Source organism: Delphinus delphis, chromosome 2, assembly GCF_949987515.2.
Source record: "Delphinus delphis chromosome 2, mDelDel1.2, whole genome shotgun sequence".
Classification (NCBI taxonomy): Eukaryota; Metazoa; Chordata; class Mammalia; order Artiodactyla; family Delphinidae; genus Delphinus; species Delphinus delphis.
Genome location: NC_082684.1, coordinates 37,034,163 through 37,052,071, shown reverse-complemented (window position 1 = coordinate 37,052,071; position 17,909 = coordinate 37,034,163). Strand labels below are relative to the sequence as shown.

Below are 17,909 nucleotides of genomic sequence, written 5' to 3'. Positions count from 1 at the left end.
AAGGATGGCACCACGGTCCCCTGGGTCCTGGACTTGTGGCTTGGAATTTAGTGGGAACAGAGTAAAATGCTCCGAGCAGGAAGTTGGGTTTGTGTCTATCTGGAAAGTCTGTTATTATCCTATCTTCTCCCACCCCCAAAACCCTCACCCCCACTCTAAATAGTTTAACCTCTTGGTGTTATAATTTTGGTGCAGTCTTTTTGTTGTGGGCCCTGAAAGACGTCCTCTTCTATTGCTTGTCCAAAGGTAGCAGGGTTTTCCTAAAATCACTACTTGAACATTTAATGGAGGCATATATGATGATTAACCCCACTCAATAGGAATTTCTTTTATTCAGAACACCTTCAGATTAAACATCAGAATGAATACAAACACACATGAGTGTATTTATGGTGTGTTCTGTCAAGCTTGCAGGCCCTTCCCTCATGAGGCGCTTCCCCATGTTGTTCACACGGATGTCTCCTTGTCATCCTTCAGGTCTCGGCTTACATGTCACTTACTCAGAGAGGCTTGGCCAGCCCACCCAATCTAATTAGTCCCCTCCTCGTTTACTTTCTCTCATAGACCCTGTTATTTTTCTTCATACAATTCATCACTAGTGTTCACAGATTTTTTAGTGTTTGTTCACTTAATTCTATCAATTCCATTAGGCTGTAAGGTTCTCAAGGGCGGGGGGGGGGGACGTTGTTTGTTTTGTCCACTTTTGTATTCTTGAGGCCTAGCACGGGTGCCTGACATGTAGTAGGTGCTCTATAAAAAAAATTGCTGAATAAATGAGTGAATACTTTCTTGGTTGTTTCACTTACACTTGTCCCTTCTACTGAGTTTTAGTTCCTGCTACTGCACTGTAACCCCCAAATTGATAGGAGAGAATTGCAGTGCCACTTCCCTCCATCACTGACTACTGAGGTGGCAATTCCTTTGTGGAGAAGCTGCTGGCTTCTCTTGGGCGGCTGTCATGTACCCAAAGGTGTGCAATAATTCTGTTCATAATAGTATGACTGAGGCAATCAGGAGAGCTGTCAGAAATGCCTTTTTAAAAGTTACCCACGGGCTTCCCTGGTGGTGCAGTGGTTGACGGTCCGCCTGCCGATGCAGGGGACATGGGTTCGCGCCCCGGTCCGGGAAGATTCCACATGCCGCGGAGCGGCTAGGCCCGTGAGCCATGGCCGCTGAGCCTGCGCGCCCGGAGCCTGTGCTCCGCAACGGGAGAGGTCACAACAGTGAGAGGCCTGCGTACCGCAAAAAAAAAAAAAAAAAAAAGTTACCCTCATTGGGTTCTTGGGCACCCGAAACTGTGAACTACTGACATAAGTAAGTGAGAATGAGCAGAATGTTGAAAAGGTGTGTGTGTGGGAAATGAAATTCAGATGTACACATCCTTCCTTGCGCGCCAGGAAACTGAGCCTCTTGCAGCAGCTCCTCTGCCCAATGGGGGGCGGCAGCATTCCAGCAACTCACTCCCTGAGGTTGTGTAGGCGGCAGGAGCGATTCGCGTTCAAAATCTTTTGACTCTACCCGCTCTCCGTAGCGCCTTAGCCCGCTAGAGTTTCAAGGCGCGTTGTTCTTTGACGAAGCTGAGTCCTATACACCGCCTGCTGCTTTCCAGAGCATGGCTTCTCCGAGTTCCTTCACCTACTGTTGCCCTCCATCTTCCTCCCCTGTCTGGTCAGAGCCGCTGTACAGTCTGAGGCCCGAGCACGCGCGGGAGCGGTTGCAGGACGACTCGGTAGAAACAGTCACGTCCACGGAACAGGTGAGCTGGCTTGACTGGGCGAGGCGCCCGCGCGGGGGCTTCTGGGAGCGGGAGTCTGGTCCTCAGGGCCGCCGGGGTGCGGAACCCACCCGGGAACTACAGCTCCCACAGTGCTCCGCGGCGCCCCCCCCACCTCTGGGACGCTCCCGGCGCCCAGGCTTGGGCTGGAGAGTGGAGTGCTTGTGGGGCCGGTTGGGGAGGGGTCGTTGTCAAGGTTGGAGGGAGAGGACAGTACCTGGGCCCCCTCTGCCTTAGGAAACGGAGAGAATCTTGTTCTGTTCCTGGAGGACTGAAGCAGCCCGGGTGGGTCGGACAGCCCACTCCATTTTGCCAGACATCGGGAGGTTCTCGTATGGATAATGCACATTCCCCACCCTGCTTATAGTTTTGGGACATAGAGGGGAAAAGAAGTGGCCAGACTGCGGTCATGCCATTCCATGATGTTTAATTTATGACCCACAGTGCCAGGTTTGACGCCTGCCTCGTGGGGGGACATTTTAGTAGCCATTCAATCATTTGAGCACCAGCAGTGCGTTGGTCACAATGTCGAACAATGGAAATGCAAAGAAATAAAACAGCCCCTGATCAGGAGCGTGGTTGGGGAAGACAGAGAGAAAAACAGCACAGTTTGGGAAGTGCTGTAATAAGAGTGTGAATTTTGTACTACTTGCCATTCACTGAGGCCTCGAAGTAGATGGGACCTATCACTTTGAAACGTGTTTGCGGAATGAGTAGTGAATTATAGTTTTGTTTTTCTTCTCGTTCCTCAATTGGAATTGGTCCCAAGTTAGTTACTGTGGAAATGGTTACCCATCTGTCACTAGGAGAAGTGATCAGAATGATTTTTTTTAGCACTAACAAGTAAGCATCAGGCTGCTTACTAAAATAAGATCTCTTAGTAAGATCAATCCCTAGGCTTAATCTTGGAGGGACCTGCTTTGATTTTCATGCCTGAGGTTGGAAGCCTCAGTTTTGGCAAAAATTAGTAATGATAATTATTATATTGTATATTTATGACTAAAATAATAAAAGCAAGGGCTTGAATACACACGTATACACATAGTAGCAGAGGGAATATTTTAACTGGAGATTTAAGTTTCATGGGTTTTAAGGTAGAAAGGAAACTTACCTTTTGAATCTAGCTTCCCAGGTTAGTTAGCCCACCAGTGTGTCCTTCTACAGAAATCTTCTGCAAAAAATTGCAAAGAAATCTCCCATCAATGAAAAAGCTACTACAGGATCTTTGCAGTATTCCTAAGTGATGGATTGTTGAGTGGATTCAGGTCAAGCCTTTTTTTTTTATCTGACCTAAGACTATGGGGTCACCTTTTGCGTAGTTAACTGAATTGACCCAGCAGATGAGGCTGTGGATAGATAAAATGTTAGTGGAGAAAAGGGAATCAGAATTTGGTCTAATTTGCGGACCAGCACAGAGACTTCCATGGTTAGAGGGGTAAGTCAAAAACAGGAGCATCGCCAGGAGCTTTACTGATCTGCTCTTTCTCTTTTGCTTACACTATTTTTGCAGTCACATGCCCTGCTTAGTTCCTATGAGGGAAAAAGCAGCACTTATGTTCTAAGTGCTTAGATATAATGAGTGATGCAGAAATGGATGCAACAAGGTACTGGCCTGCAAAAGGGTTGGCCAAGGTCTGGGCCAGGTGTGGAAACTAGGTTCTGATATGGAGCACTGGTACTGTAGGATGTCTTTCAGATCTAGGCCCAACTGTGTGGTGGATAGCAAAGCATCTTATACTTCCTTTCCGTGTCATTATTCCAGCTCACGTTTTAAAAGTCTAGGATAAACTGTTCCAGATCATAGGAAGATAACATGGTATCTCATTCTCATGGCTTCCTCAATGTTTTAATAATCATTATAGTGTCCATTTATTGGGTTCCATACCCAATAAATGCTCTCCATACATTGTGTCATTCAATCCTTACACATTTTACAGATGAGAAGACTGAGTCTTATAGAAGGACTAGGTTGGTAGGTTAATGATGATATAGTCATAAGAAGAAACAACCTTGCTAGGAGTTGTTTACAGAAGACACTGCTGTTATTCCTTTGGTTCTGACTGAAGATTCCACTTATTCTTAGGGGTTTGCTGACAGCACTCAATTTTGTGCCATTGCCAATAAAAAATGCTTGTCACCTGCTTCCTGTCTGATTATCAGGAGCCTATTTATTTGCTTAACAATGATTTGATAGTAGGAGTGAAACCTCTGAACAGTGGAAAGAGTCCTTAGCTATGGGTTCTTTTGTTCCATTCATTCATTTTCATTCATGCAACAAATACGTGAGTGCCTTCTTTGTGCCAGGCACTGTTCTAGACACTGGGTATAAGGGAGTGAACAAAAGAGGCCAAGTGGACGCCTTTATGAAACTTTTGTTCTAGGCCAGAGAGGCAGTCAATTAAAAAGGGGAAAAAATATCTATCCATCCATCTATCTATCTAATGTTAGAGAGAAGTGCTGTGGAGAAAAATAAAGCAAGATAAGGGAGATAGATATGCCAGGCATGGGTGGGATAGGAGCAAGGGAGGTTTTTATATAAGGTGGTAAAGGAAACCTCTGCTGATGTAACGTTTTAGCTGAGAGCTGAAGTAGGTGAGGGGACAAGCCATGTGTGTATCTGGGGGAAAAGCATTCTGGGCAGAGAAGGCAGCAAGTACAAAGGACCTGAGGCGGGGTGTGCCTGGTGAGTGGAGAGCTACTGAGTAGAGAGGTTAGCAAACAGAACAGGAGATAAGGTTGGATCTCGTACTTTCAGATACACTGATTGAGACGGGAAGCCATCTGGCTGAATAGCTTCCATTTACCTCCCCAGATTCACTCTACCCTTTTCTACCCTGCTCTGTAGATGTGCCCCAGGAGGTGGACCTGCACTGACAGGCAACCTTGCTTTCTGCCTTCTGTTTGCATTTGGCCATGGGGAGTATTGATAGGGGATGAGAGTGAGGGAGAAGGATGAGATTGGCGTATATATTCCCTTCCCGCAGGATTGTGTGGGCGGGAGTGTCTCTAGACTTAAGGTCACATCTCCAATTAGGTGCCTTCTCCGTGGAGCTCTCTGTCTCCCTCTCTACCCCTTCTCTTCACATTTCGGGTCTAGAAGGGGATGAAGTACCCTTGTGTTGCTAGCCCCTGTGTTATGATATGAACTCTCCTCAAATCACCCACTTTGAATGTGCCATCTGTTTCCTACCAGGAGTCAGACTGATCTATGATTGAAGGGTTTTGACACAATCTGTTGAGCATTTCAGCAGGCTCATTTAGGTCGCTGTTGAGAGTAGATTGTGAGGAGGCCAGCGTGGGTGCAGGGAAACCAGTTAGTGGCTGTTGCAGTACTGCAGGTGACACGTGATGGCAGCTTCGCTCAGGGCTGTGGTAGTAGACGTAATGAGCAGTGGTGAGATTCTGGGTATCTTTTGAAGGTCTCTGTTGTGACAGGCTGTTTTATTTCTTGACAAGCTGATGAATTTGATGCTCGGAGAACCTTTTATGACTCCAGAAAGCAAGATGTGGTTGTATTATTAGCGATTGTCTTCCTTTTTTGTGCCACCTGCAGTCACCCCATTGCAAATGCTCTGTGATTCAGGCCGGTAGGGTAATACCGGTACAATCTCAGAGGTAGCAGGTTTGCCAACAACAGTTGTTACTGAAGGTACTACTTTTGTTTTCCCTTTAGACTGCCCTTGAACAGGGGCAGAAACATTCTCCATTTGAAATGGCATGATGTCATTATACGACATTCAGTCAAGTGCCAGTCAACTCTGGGGGGAATCTAGAAGAATTATTTGTCTCAGTCAAAATTCTTTTCTCTTAGAGGGGGAAAAAAAAAAAGAAGAATATGCCGGAAGCAATCACAGAATGACTCAGCAGAGCATGTAATGAAGTGCTAAATTATAACTGCATTGCATGAGGATTTCAGGGAGTGGAAGCCGATCTGTTGTGGGGTGAGGCGGTCAGGACAACTTCATGGAGGATGTGGGACTCGGCTTAGGCTGTAAAGGATGGAGTTAGGGCGGCAGCCATGCCAGTGGGAGGAGCCGTTACGAGGGAAAGACCAGGTTGGCTGTGGTAGGGAATTAGGTCAGCTGGATGGGTGGGGCTGACCTGATGACGAGTGAGTGCTGGTGGCGGGTGGGGACAGGATGGAGAGCCAGGCTAAAGAGCTGGCTGCAAGTGACGGGCATTGCACCACTGCAGATCCTGAAGGAGGGAACATTAGGGATCCAGAAATGAATCCCGAGCTCCTGCTGTTGACTTGTTTCAAGTTCTAGTATCTGAAAGATTATTAAACAGAGGTGGAGCAAGTCCCTAAATATAGTCACACTAACTAGATTTTTATGCTTCTGATAGATGGGACCAGAGCTCTGCTTGTTAAGTGGTCAGTAGGCTAGCTATGTGAATCAATTTTATCTTATTGAAATTCAGCATATACCATGTTGCCCAACTATTAGAAAGTGCAAATATCAAAATTTCCCCATTTTCCCTATTAAAAAGTCCCCTAAAGTGTTTTTTGGTCAACTCGAGAATACACATACTATTAGGTATGTAGGTAAACGAACCAAAGGCTTGTTTACACGATTTGCATTTTAAATTTAGGTACCTGTGCCTGTTTAAAATCGCATACTTTATAAAATCACACTAATTTAGAAATATTGTTCTTTCTCCTCCTCATAAATTCATAGAATATTTGTCTTCAAACTCTTCACATCCATCTTTGACCTTTGTGTTTTTATCATCACTGGAGCTGTACTTTGGATCAGTGAATATGAGTCTGCAGACCACACTTTCAGTTTTTTGAGATACATCCCTTTTAAATATGGGGAAGATATTGAATATTTTATCACAAATTACAATTCTAATTCTTTTACAGTGTGTCCAGTTGGTGCATATCTTTGATCATCGCAACTTAAACACTTTATTAACTTTTAAAGTGATCTTTAAAAGAGTTTACAGTGGCAGTTTGCACGTGCAAGTGTGAGTTCATATCCCCAGGAATTAAATCTGTGTTTAATTTGTCTCCTTTCATTGATACCATCAGCTGACTTCTGTAGGCAGCCAACACCAGACCTTGACTGAGGTTGTTTCAGGATGATGTGTCAACCCCAACTCGTACTTTGTATTCAAAATAAGGAATTGAAAGAACTCCCCACAGCAAGAGTTAACTTTGTAAGGATTTCTTATAAGGTGACTTGTTTTTTCTGAGGGATAATTTTTTTTTAGGAAGAATCCTTTTCTTATAGTTAATCTATTAATGATTCTTTTACCACATCTTCAGCATTAGCATGAGTCTCAGGCAGCAAATCTGCTTTCTGGAAGGGTCCTCCTCTGGGAGAGAGGGGGAGATGTAGGGAGAAGGGAAGGTCTATGGTACGAAAGTTGGTGCATCACGAGATTTGCTTTAGATAGAAGCTGTGAAAGAGAAAATTCTAAATGCATTTGTTGTTTTTTACCACTCAGCTATGAATGGATATTATTCTGTGCTTCCGATTGGATTTCTAGAAGAATTCCAGGAGCTATGTTTTAAACAGAGCTGTCAAGAATGCAGGCAGATGGTTAGATCTGCATCTATGTTGCCATGGCACCTAAGTCTTGGGGACGTGGGTGCAGTCACTTCATCTCTGACCCCTAGATTCTCACATAATCCCTCCATCGTTGAAAACCACAAAGTAATATACATACTAGTTTATGGCATGTACACAGACTATACACACACACAAATGTATATTTATTAGTTTATATTATATAAAGATACATGTGCATATACTTCCACATAAATATATAGTAGGGGAGGAAAAAACCTTTTCCTCTACCCGGCTGAGGTTCTCTAGCTGGGGCCCTGTAAATTAGACTGACCAAAGACAGATTAACAAGAGAAAAATAAACAGAAATTTATTAACATGTGCATTGTTGTGTATACATGGGAGCACCTATCGATGAGTCACCCAAAGGGGTAGTTAGAACTTGAGTTTATATGCCATTTTAGGCTAAAACAAAGAAAAGGGTTTTGGGGCTTCTGGGTTGGGGAGACAATTTATGTTTCCCCTAAGTCCAGGAAAAGTATGGTAAACAAGAGTTGTTTAGTAAGGTTTGTTATTCAGATTCAAGTCCGTGCCTTCTCCATAGATAAGAGTTGTTTGGAGTCCTCCACCTCCTGGTGTGGAGAGGGAGACATCTTTACAAAAGGAAACTTAATGCCCTGTTTTTAGAGCTTTTCCTTCACCTCCTGGTTATCAATGGCCTTTAGCTCAAAATAATCCATATGCCAACGAGGAATATTTTGGGATGGCATATTCTAGGACTCCTCAATATGTATAATCTTACTTCGGCAAACATAAAACCATTCTGTATGTAGCAACACCTAGCCTGTGCCCCGTCAGAAGCAGGGGTAAACTTCTGACAAACTAATAGACTTACCTCTGAACTCTTGTGTTCCCCTTTCGCCATATCCTAAGTGATCGAGTGCCTCATGACTGGAAAAGTGAGAGATGTACTGTTAGGACTAAGTTATGTTATAAAGAGCTTGGGAGGGCAAGCAAGGGTTTTCTAGGTATGTCTCTACTGGAGAGTTAGAATTGCTGGGTTGTAGGGTCTGTGCCTTTTCAGTGTTATTACCTGCTGCCATGTTGCCCTCCATAGTGACTCTAGTAATTTAAGCACTAGTTAGTGGTGTACTGGAGATCTAGTTTGTCCACATCCTCTCTAAGACTTGATATTGTTGGTGGTCAGCGGTCTTAATTTGGGAAAAATAGTATCTTTTACATATGTTCCAAATATCTTCCCCTAGGCTCTTGTTTGCCTTTAACCTTGCTTATATTTATGTTCTTCTTTGTCTTTTTCCTTATAGTTTGGGCTTTTTGAAGAAATCTTTATCCCAAGAATATAAAGATATTCTCCTATATTGCTGTTTTAATGACTTGACTCAAGTTTTTCATGTTCAAATTTAATCAACCTGGAATTTATTTATTATTTTTAGGATCAGAGATAGGAAGTAATTTTTACACTAGCAACACTTACTGTCCATGTTTTTTCCTTTGATATTAGATTTTCCCATCTCTGCCTTAAACCAAGTTTTCATATATGCATGGGCTTTTAGGAATTCTTTAATGAAACATGCTGTTAGAGGAGGATTGTTGACTATTATAGCACAGTGATGATAAGCACCTGTCCTTTGAATGAGGCAGGTTACTGCTGATAACATAGCCTGTGGATCTGTAGGCCATTGGGAACTTTTTTCTAGTGTTCATTTTGGTTTATGATTTAAACTTAGTTTTCCTTCGTTACTTCTGGAACACCTGATGTTAAAACAAGGTTTTGTTTTTTTTTTAAGGGAATTGGCAGTGAGGGCAGTGGGTCTCAAACCTGGCTGACCATTAGAATCACCTGGGGAGCTTTTGGTCTTGCCCACCACCCCGGGTTGTACCCTAGACCAATTAAAACAGAACCTTTGAGGGTGGGACCCAGGCATCAGTATTTTTTAAGCTCCTCAGGTAATTCTAATATGCAGCCAGGGTTGAGAACCCATGGTTCATAAGGGATCTCAGCCTTGATAGAGAGGATTGCCAGCTGGTTAAGGAGACTAGGTCAACTCTGACTTCCCTCTGAATTTTGTACTCAAAGTATTAGGATATTTGTTCAGAGGAATGTTTTACCTTCTCACCTTCGTTTATCCTTTGCTAATTAAGAAGAAGAAAAGTGTGGTGAGCAGGTTAAAAAAAAAAACAGCAATAAGTTAAGAAAGTCCTGGGCTTCCCTGGTGGCGCAGTGGTTGAGAGTTCGCCTGCCAATGCAGGGGACGCGGGTTCGTGCCCCAGTCTGGGAGGATCCCACATGCCGCGGAGCGGCTGGGCCCGTGAGCCATGGCCGCTGAGCCTGCGTGTCCGGAGCCTGTGCTCCGCAACGGGAGAGGCCACAACAGTGAGAGGCCCGTGTACCAGGAAAAAAAAAAAAAAAAAGAAAGTCCTATTTGACGTCAAACTCAAGCATCAGCCTCTGAGCTGAAATCCAGTGACTGTTACCACTACTAAAAAAAAAAACCTTTGATCTATCAAACATCAGCATGCATCAGAATCCTCTGGAGGACTTGTTAAAAAGAATCCTCTGGGTGGGCCCCATCCCAGTAGTTTCTGATTCTATACGTCTATGACCTGAGAGTTTACATACTTAACAAGATCAGCTTGGTTGCAGGTAAACTGCCTCTGAGCTACTTGATCTAATGGTTGCTGTTGCTGGTTTTTTAATCCATTCTCCTATTGATGGACAACTGAGCTGTTGCCAGATTTTGGATATAATGAATAATGCTGCTATAAACATTCTCGTAGAAGTCTTTTTATGATCATGTGTTTTCATGGGTAAAAACCTACAGGTGGAATCGTTGGATCACAGGGTAGGTGTATGTTTAGTTTTAAACGAAACTGCTGACCTTTTCCAGAGTGATCAGACACGTTACACTCTCATCAGCAATGTGTGAGGGCTCTGGTTCCTCTACATCCTTGCCAACATTTGGTGTTTTCCCTCTTTTCAACTTTAGTCATTCTGCTGGTGGGTGTGGAGAGGTATTGTTAAAGAAAAAATTATTCATGACACTTGTTAAAGGAAGACTTTGTTCAAGGAGGACCGCTATGATGGGGTTTTGCAGTAGGGGAGAGAGATGGGGCTCAAGTCTGAAAACAACAAGGAAAGGTGGGAATTTATAGCCAAGGAGCAAGGTGGGGGGATTGGTGGATGGTGTATTAGTAAGAGGAATCATCAAAGGTAGGTGGGGAATCTGGCTAAACTGACTTAAAAGGATTCCTTGTGAAGGCAGGCCAAGTTGGTCAGACATCACTGGGGGATGGTGGAAGATGAGGAACCTGATCAGATAGTGGGGATGGGGGATTCTGGCTAAACCAACTTAGCAGGATTCTTGCTAAAAATAGGTGATACGATGATGGACACAGAAGTATAAAAGTCAAGGCCTAGCAGTGGTTGAGAGTCCGCCTGCCGATGCGGGGGACACGGGTTCGTGCCCCGGTCTGGGAAGATCCCACATGCCGCGGAGCGGCTGGGCCCGTGAGCCATGGCTGCTGAGCCTGCGCGTCCGGAGCCTGTGCTCCGCAGTGGGAGAGGCCACAACAGTGAGAGGCCCACGTACCACAAAAAAAAAAAAAAAAAAAAAAAAAGTCAAGGCCTAGTTGGGAGGAGGATTCAGAGGAGCCTGACTAAGGTTTGGTCAAGGAAAGTCTCTGCCGGTGTCACACTGTAGAGTATTTTGCTTTTAAATTGACAGAAACACTCTCTAATTGGTTTAAACCTTTATTTAGCTACTATACATATAAAGTACTGGTGTGTGTGTGTGCAGATGTATTTGACTTTTCAAAAATCTTTCTTATACCTAGATAAAGTTGTGATGGAATCTTGGTTCCTCTAACTTTTTATTACAAAAAATGTCAAATATACAGAAAAATTGACAGTATCTGTTTGTCCTCCACCTAATCCCCCCCCCGCCATATAAACTGTTCAAGGATAAATTTTAAAAGAAGATAAAATCACGACTCACACAAATATAAAATGAACACATGTCCAAGATTTTATTTGACTCATGGACCCAGTAAGATATTACAACTAGTTCAGACAGGAACTCAACATACCACCTTTGAAGTCAGATAGGGATGCTGAAGTAGATTTGCAAATGGATGCGAAACTGGGCAATATTCATTATACTTGCATTTACAAGTACTTCCATTTTACTAGATACAATTTGTATTTCTGTGGACAGAAATTGTTTGCATTACTATCAGTTTTCTGCAAATTCTACCTCTACAGAATTGTGAGATAGTCTTGTCAAGGACAAAAGTGGAGGGACTTCCCTGGCGGTCCAGTGGTTAAAGACTTCTTGCTTCCACCACAGGGGACATGGGTTCCATCCCTGGTCGGGGGAACTAAGATCTCACATGCCGTGCAGCTTGGCATCCCCCCCCCCCCCCACAAAAAAAAAGGACAAAGGTGGAGATAACCCAGTTGAAACCATGCAACTCAGATTGGGACTCAAACCCAGCCAAAACTCGGTTTGGGTCTTCAGCCCACGAGGCTGGGACTTGAACCTGGCCAAAACCCACAGTCTTCCAACTGAGATCAGACACCTGGTTTCAGAACTTAATGAAGCTCAGGTTCTTGATGTCTCATCGCAGAAAGAATTCAGTGAGAGAGAAAGTGATAGATAAGAAGTGGATTTATTTAGAGAGAACCACACTCCACAGAGGGTGGGCCATCTCAGAAGGCCAGAGTGGCACCAGGGTAAGGGGTTGTCAGTTTTTATAGGGGTGGGTAATTTCATAGGCTGATGAGTGGGAGGGGTATTCCAGCTATTTGGGGAAGGGGCGGGGATTTCTAATTTTTAAAACAATTTATTTATAGTTGGCTGCGTTATCTTCGTGCAGCGGGGCTACTCTTCATTGTGGTGCTTGGGCTTCTCATTGCGGTGGCTTCTCTTGTTGTGGAGCACAGGCTCTAGGCGCACGGGCTTCAGTAGTTGCGGCTCACAGGCTCAGTAGCTGTGATGCACAGGCTCAGTAGTTGTGGCGCACGGGCCTAGTTGCTCCGCGGCATGTGGGATCTTCCCGGACCAGGGCTCAAACCCATGCCCCCTGCATTGGCAGGCGGATTCTTAACCACTGCACCACCAGGGAAGCCCCCACCCACTTTTTGATCCTTATGGTCAGTCTTAGAACTGTCTTGGTGCCTGTGGGTGTGTCATTTAGCTTCCTGATGTGTTACAATGAGTGTATACTGAGACTCAAGGTCTCGTGGAAGTTGACTTGTCTGCCATCTTGGACCCATTTGGTTCTAATCAGTTTATGTCATGTCCTCCGGCTATGTCATTCTTTCATGGGTAGTGCCTTGCCCCCTTCCCTCCTGTTTCATTCCCCCCTCAGAGATTTTATCCCGTATTCCTATTTTTTTTTTTTTTTTTTTTTTTTGCGGTACGTGGGCCTCTCACTGTTGTGGCCTCTCCTATCGTGGAGCACAGGCTCTGGACGCGCAGGCTCAGCGGCCATGGCTTACGGGCCCAGCCGCTCCGTGGCATGTGGGATCCTCCTGGACCGGGGCACTAACCTGTGTCCCCTGCATCGACAGGCGGACTCTCAACCACTGCACCACCAGGGAAGCCCCTATCCCATATTCTTATGGGAAGCAGAAGGGCGATGGTCCGTCTTCTGTAACTGCTTCACCCTGCCTGTCAGGGAGTAAAAATCTCTGGATGCCTGATCTAGGGGCCCCAGGGGGCAATACAGCTCCTTGTTCTAAGTCAGTATGGGCTGGAGTCCTCGCATAGCCATCATCTTGGTGTGGAACTGTTGTAACTGCTTCCAAGGCCTTTCTGTGAATCTCCTTGATGATGAAGCACTTTTTGTAACAGCATCAGAGTACAAAATATCAGTAAATGACAAAAGGCATGGTTAAACATCTGGTAACAGTGTAATCGATAAAGAAATGTGGTTCTAATAGCCAGAGTTACGAATGATTACATTTAACTTAACATACGAAATAATCCTAGTTAAATATTTCTCTCTGAGATACCTCAGGGGCCCTCTACCCCAAAGTTAGCTGGAAATCAAAAGAAACAATTAAAATTTGACATTTGGGAAGCTTGTCAAAAAGTTTCAAAACACTTGGTCAAATAAGATCATAGGTCACTGTGAGACAATACTTATTCCCTAACTAAAGTTACAGGAGATCTCAAAAACAAATACAGATCACTTAAAAGGCAAAGAAACATACCAAATCCAGTCTTGTCCCAGGCCATTCCCAGCAAAATCCATTTACCCAACTAAATTTAATCCAGTCTTAGAAAATCCTGATCATGTATAACTCTTTTCAGTATTCTTCATTCTTCACACCTTCTTTTACTAAAAACACATATCTTACTTTTCTTAAAAGTTTTTTTCACATTGAGTTACTTGTTGACAAAGTTGTAACAGAAAAAGGTCTTATTTGACCTCTAATAAACCTAGGTACAACAGAAGGATTATACTTGACATTGATCATTGATGACTCTAACAGGTCTGTGTTAATCAAACCAACAAGCTTAAGCCACCTTCAATACCAGATATCAGTTTAGTACTGAATATTTTTCAGATGACATGAACCTGAAATGCATTCTGGCCAGATTATTTTCTATTTCTGAGTATTTATATAAACACTTAATTTTTTTTTTTAGCCAGTTAAGTAGAGCTCTTTTACGAATTCATTTTTGGCAATATCACACGCCCACAACACACATATAGATACATATGAACACACAAACAAACACAGAGGCCTCATAGTTCCCATTCCAAAATTTCAGTCCTGAGTCAGATACAACATAAAACCTATCAGTTACAAGGGGTTGGATTCAAATTGGGCTTCTGGCAGATGGAACAAATCAAGGTCACCTTATGTCGATGGTTAAACCCTTTTTACTAGTGTTTACAGAAAAGACACTTAGGATTTCTATTTATCCTTGACAAGTCAAGTTCTAAATTACTTTACCCTCTTTTTTAAAATTTGCGTTTAAAAAGATGGCAGAGATAAGGGTTCCTGAGAGGACATTTGCATCTCAAAGATACTGGCAAGTTCCTCCTAGGATGACTGTTTCCCCTTTGTTTAACACTTACAAGTCTCTTAAAATAAATAGGGAAGGTCTGGGGAGTGGTGAAAGGATTGGTGGGTTTTGGATTATTTTTGGAGCCACACCTCTGGTCCTGTAAAGACTACATTTGTAAAACAAGGGCAGTCTTGTTTTCTTTCTCAGAGAATTGGGTGGTTACCTCAATGATATTGAAGGACTGACATACCCATTCATTTAGGTTGGAAAGTTTTACTTTTCCTTATTTAGCTTAGGGGAGAAGGCCTCTTCCAAAATTCCTATCAGGCTCTAAATATCAGCTATGGTTAGTTTAGTCAGACCAGTGGCCTCCTGTTTTGGTAATCTATTTACAAACATTTTTGAGGATCTTCCCTAGGTTTAAGAAATTTGTACCTTATATTTAGACGATATATAACCCTTTTTACTTAATAACCACTGGCTGGATACCTTTGGCCAAGCCCAGAACCTCGATAGTCCACATTCCAGGGTCTACTAAGCCTTCTATTTTAGCTTCAGATTATCTGTTCCTTGTTGCTTTTTGTTAGAACCATTTGGTGATGAGGGTGGTTCCCTTGCCCCTCAAGAAACAGAGTGGCCCCTAACTTAGTTAATAAATCTCTTCCCATTAAAGGGAAGGGACAGTCAGGCACAAACAAGAAGGAATGTAAAAACAGCTGGCCATTGATCTTGCACAAAAGGGGTTCCAGGAAGGTGTGCCCCTGTCTCTTCCCTAACAGCTCCATTATGTATTCCTTATGACTGCTAAGGTTTCCAATCCTTTGGGTTAAGACCAAGGTTGCACCAGTGTCGTTAAGAAATCCTGTCTTGTGGCCCACGACATCAGTGACCACCCAAGGCTCTACATTAGTTATGTAGATGGTATCTCTAGGTAGAGCCACTTTCGGCCTTGGGCCCCTTCAGTCTTCTGATTGCAAAACCATCAATGACTGAGGCCCCCCCCCCCCCCCCCCCCCCCCCCCCCGTCGCTCTCTGGCGTATGGGGCATTCCCTCTTCCAATGCCCTGGCTGTTTGCAAAGGGCACATTGATCACAATCCTCCCTCCAGTCCGTTGTATCCACACAGGGTACACTGGCCTTGTATGGCTACCCATGGACCCTGTGGTCTGCCAGGGCCAGGTTGGCCCAGAAAAGCCAACTTCCCCTTTGGTGGTCTCTGAGTGGACAAAGCCACTGCCGTCATCTGGGCCTTTTGCATATTTCTCTGGGTGCGTTCAGCCTTTTCGACCATATCCCTATTAACCGAAAACCAAATAAGCCAATTGGAACAAATTGTTCATCAGAGTCTGAGGACCAGCAGTTGTTTTCTGAATTTTGCTCCTGATGTCTGGGTCAGACTGGGCTATGAAATGCGTAGCCAAAAGGGCCTGTACCTCGGGGGAGAAGGGAACCATGTTCCTTTGGGATCCATGGCCCTGTAGGGTGGGTCAGTTAAAATGTACTCAGTGTACTTCCTAGAGTTATCCCTCCAAGCTACACATGCCTTAAATTCCTTTTGGGTTCCATTGCCTAGATACAAGGCCATGGAAATTTGAACACAGGGTACTTCACTCAATTTTAAATTTCCTAACTCATATTGCGGCCAAACCTGATTACATAACCTACTAAGTTTTTTCCATTTAATTCCTGTTGTCCAAATCTTTCCCAATCCCAGAGTATATGGCCCAGAGGGGTATTGGTTGGGATTAATGCAGCCTGACCCATTTTAGACAAGCTCCTGAGCTGTCCAAAACTCCACTCTTAAGTAAAATCCACCGTGCAATTTGGTGAAGATTTGTACTTATGACTTTAGATGCTGTCCCTTCCAGGGTAGTCTCCCAACCAGGTGTTAGTGCCCAAAAAGTTGTCACAAAGAAACAGCATAGAAGACATCCCCAATGGTGTTGATAATGAGTGGGAGTTGGTCTAGCTATAAGTTGGGAATAAAGGGTCAGCATTTATGGGGCTTCCCTGGTGGCGCAGTGGTTGGGAGTCCGCCTGCCGATGCAGGGGACACGGGTTCGTGCCCTGATCCGGGAAGATCCCACATGCCATGGAGCGGCTGGGCTCGTGGGCCATGGCCGCTGAGCCTGCGCATCCGGAGCCTGTGCTCCGCAGTGGGAGAGGCCACAACAGTGAGAGGCCCGCGTACGGCAAAAAAAAAAAAGGGTCAGCACTTGTAAGGGTCAGAGGGAGGGGAGTAAAAGCAATAAAAAGTACACCTTGGTGGTCACACAGGTTTTCTGGGGTTAATGGAAGAAAGAAAGAAATGGAGTAGGAACGAACAAGAATGCAAGAATGTAGGAGAAAAACCTCAGAGTCAGGGAGATGAGTATAGAGATTAACAATTCTGTCCTGGATCTGCTGTTGCATGTGCACAAGCAACAGGATTGACCTTCCGGTCAAAAATGAGCAGACACTGGCAGAGCGTCCTCCCCAGTATACTGGCTCGCAGCATCACAAGGGCCTCTTTAGGACCAAAACCTAACTCTCAACATTCTTACCTTATCACCATCCCTTCGTGGTTGCCAGCTGAAACCATGCACCTCAGATTGGGCCTTGAACCCATGTGGCGGGACTCGAACCCAGCCAAAAACCTGACTGGGACTTGAACCCACGAGGCTGGGACTTGAACCTGGCCAAAACCAGGGTTCACACAAATCAGAATTAGGAAGAACCAGGGTTCTTCCAACTGAGATCACACACCTGGTTTTAGGACTTAATGAAGCTCAGGTTCTTGATGTCTCATCGCAGAAAGAATTCAGTGAGAGACAAAGTGATAGGTAAGAAGTGGATTTAGGGACTTCCCTGGTGGTGCAGTGGTTGAAGATCCACCTGCCAATGTAGGAGACACAGGTTCAATCCCTGGTCCGGGAAGATCCCATATGCCATGGAGCAACTAAGCCTGTGTGCCACAACTACTGAGCCTGCACTCTAGGGCCCGCGAGCCACAGCTACAGAGCCCATGTGCCACAACTACTGTAGCCCGCGTGCCTAGAGCCTGTGCTCCGCGACAAAGAGAAGCTACCGCAATGAGAAGCCTGCACACCGCAACAAAGAGTAGCCCCCTGCTCACCACAACTAGAGAAAGCCCTGGGCACAGCAACAAAGACCCAACGCAGCCAAAACATAATAAATAAATAAATAAATTTATTTTTTTAAAAAAAGAAGTAGATTTATTTAGAGAGAAACACACTCCACAGACAGAGTGTGGACCATCTCAGAAGGTGAGAAAGGCACCAGGGTAAGGGGTTGTCAGTTTTTATAGGGTTGGGTAATTTCATAGGCTAATGAGTGGCAGGAGTATTTCAGCTATTTTGGGAAGGGGCGGGGATTTCCAGGAATTGGGCCACCGCCCACTTTTTTTTTTTTTAAAAAGAAGATGTTGGGGGTAGGAGTTTATTAATTAATTTATTTTTGCTGTGTTGCATCTTCTTTTCTGTGCGAGGGCTTTCTCTAGTTGTGGCAAACGGGGGCCACTCTTCATCGCGGTGCGCGGGCCTCTCACTATCGCGGCCTCTCTTATTGCGGAGCACA

At 44.5% G+C, this 17,909-nt stretch overlaps 1 protein-coding gene across 1 annotated transcript in view; it reads left to right on the top strand.

Moving 5' to 3' along the window:
• The first annotated feature begins 1,548 nt into the window (after positions 1–1,548).
• The window catches only part of FNTB (farnesyltransferase, CAAX box, subunit beta), an 85,012-nt gene continuing 68,651 nt past the window's right edge, over positions 1,549–17,909 (top strand). The window contains exon 1 of the mRNA XM_060004395.1: positions 1,549–1,756. Coding sequence (XP_059860378.1) covers positions 1,613–1,756 — 144 coding nt within the window. The 5' untranslated portion in view covers positions 1,549–1,612. The remainder of the gene's footprint in view (positions 1,757–17,909) is intronic.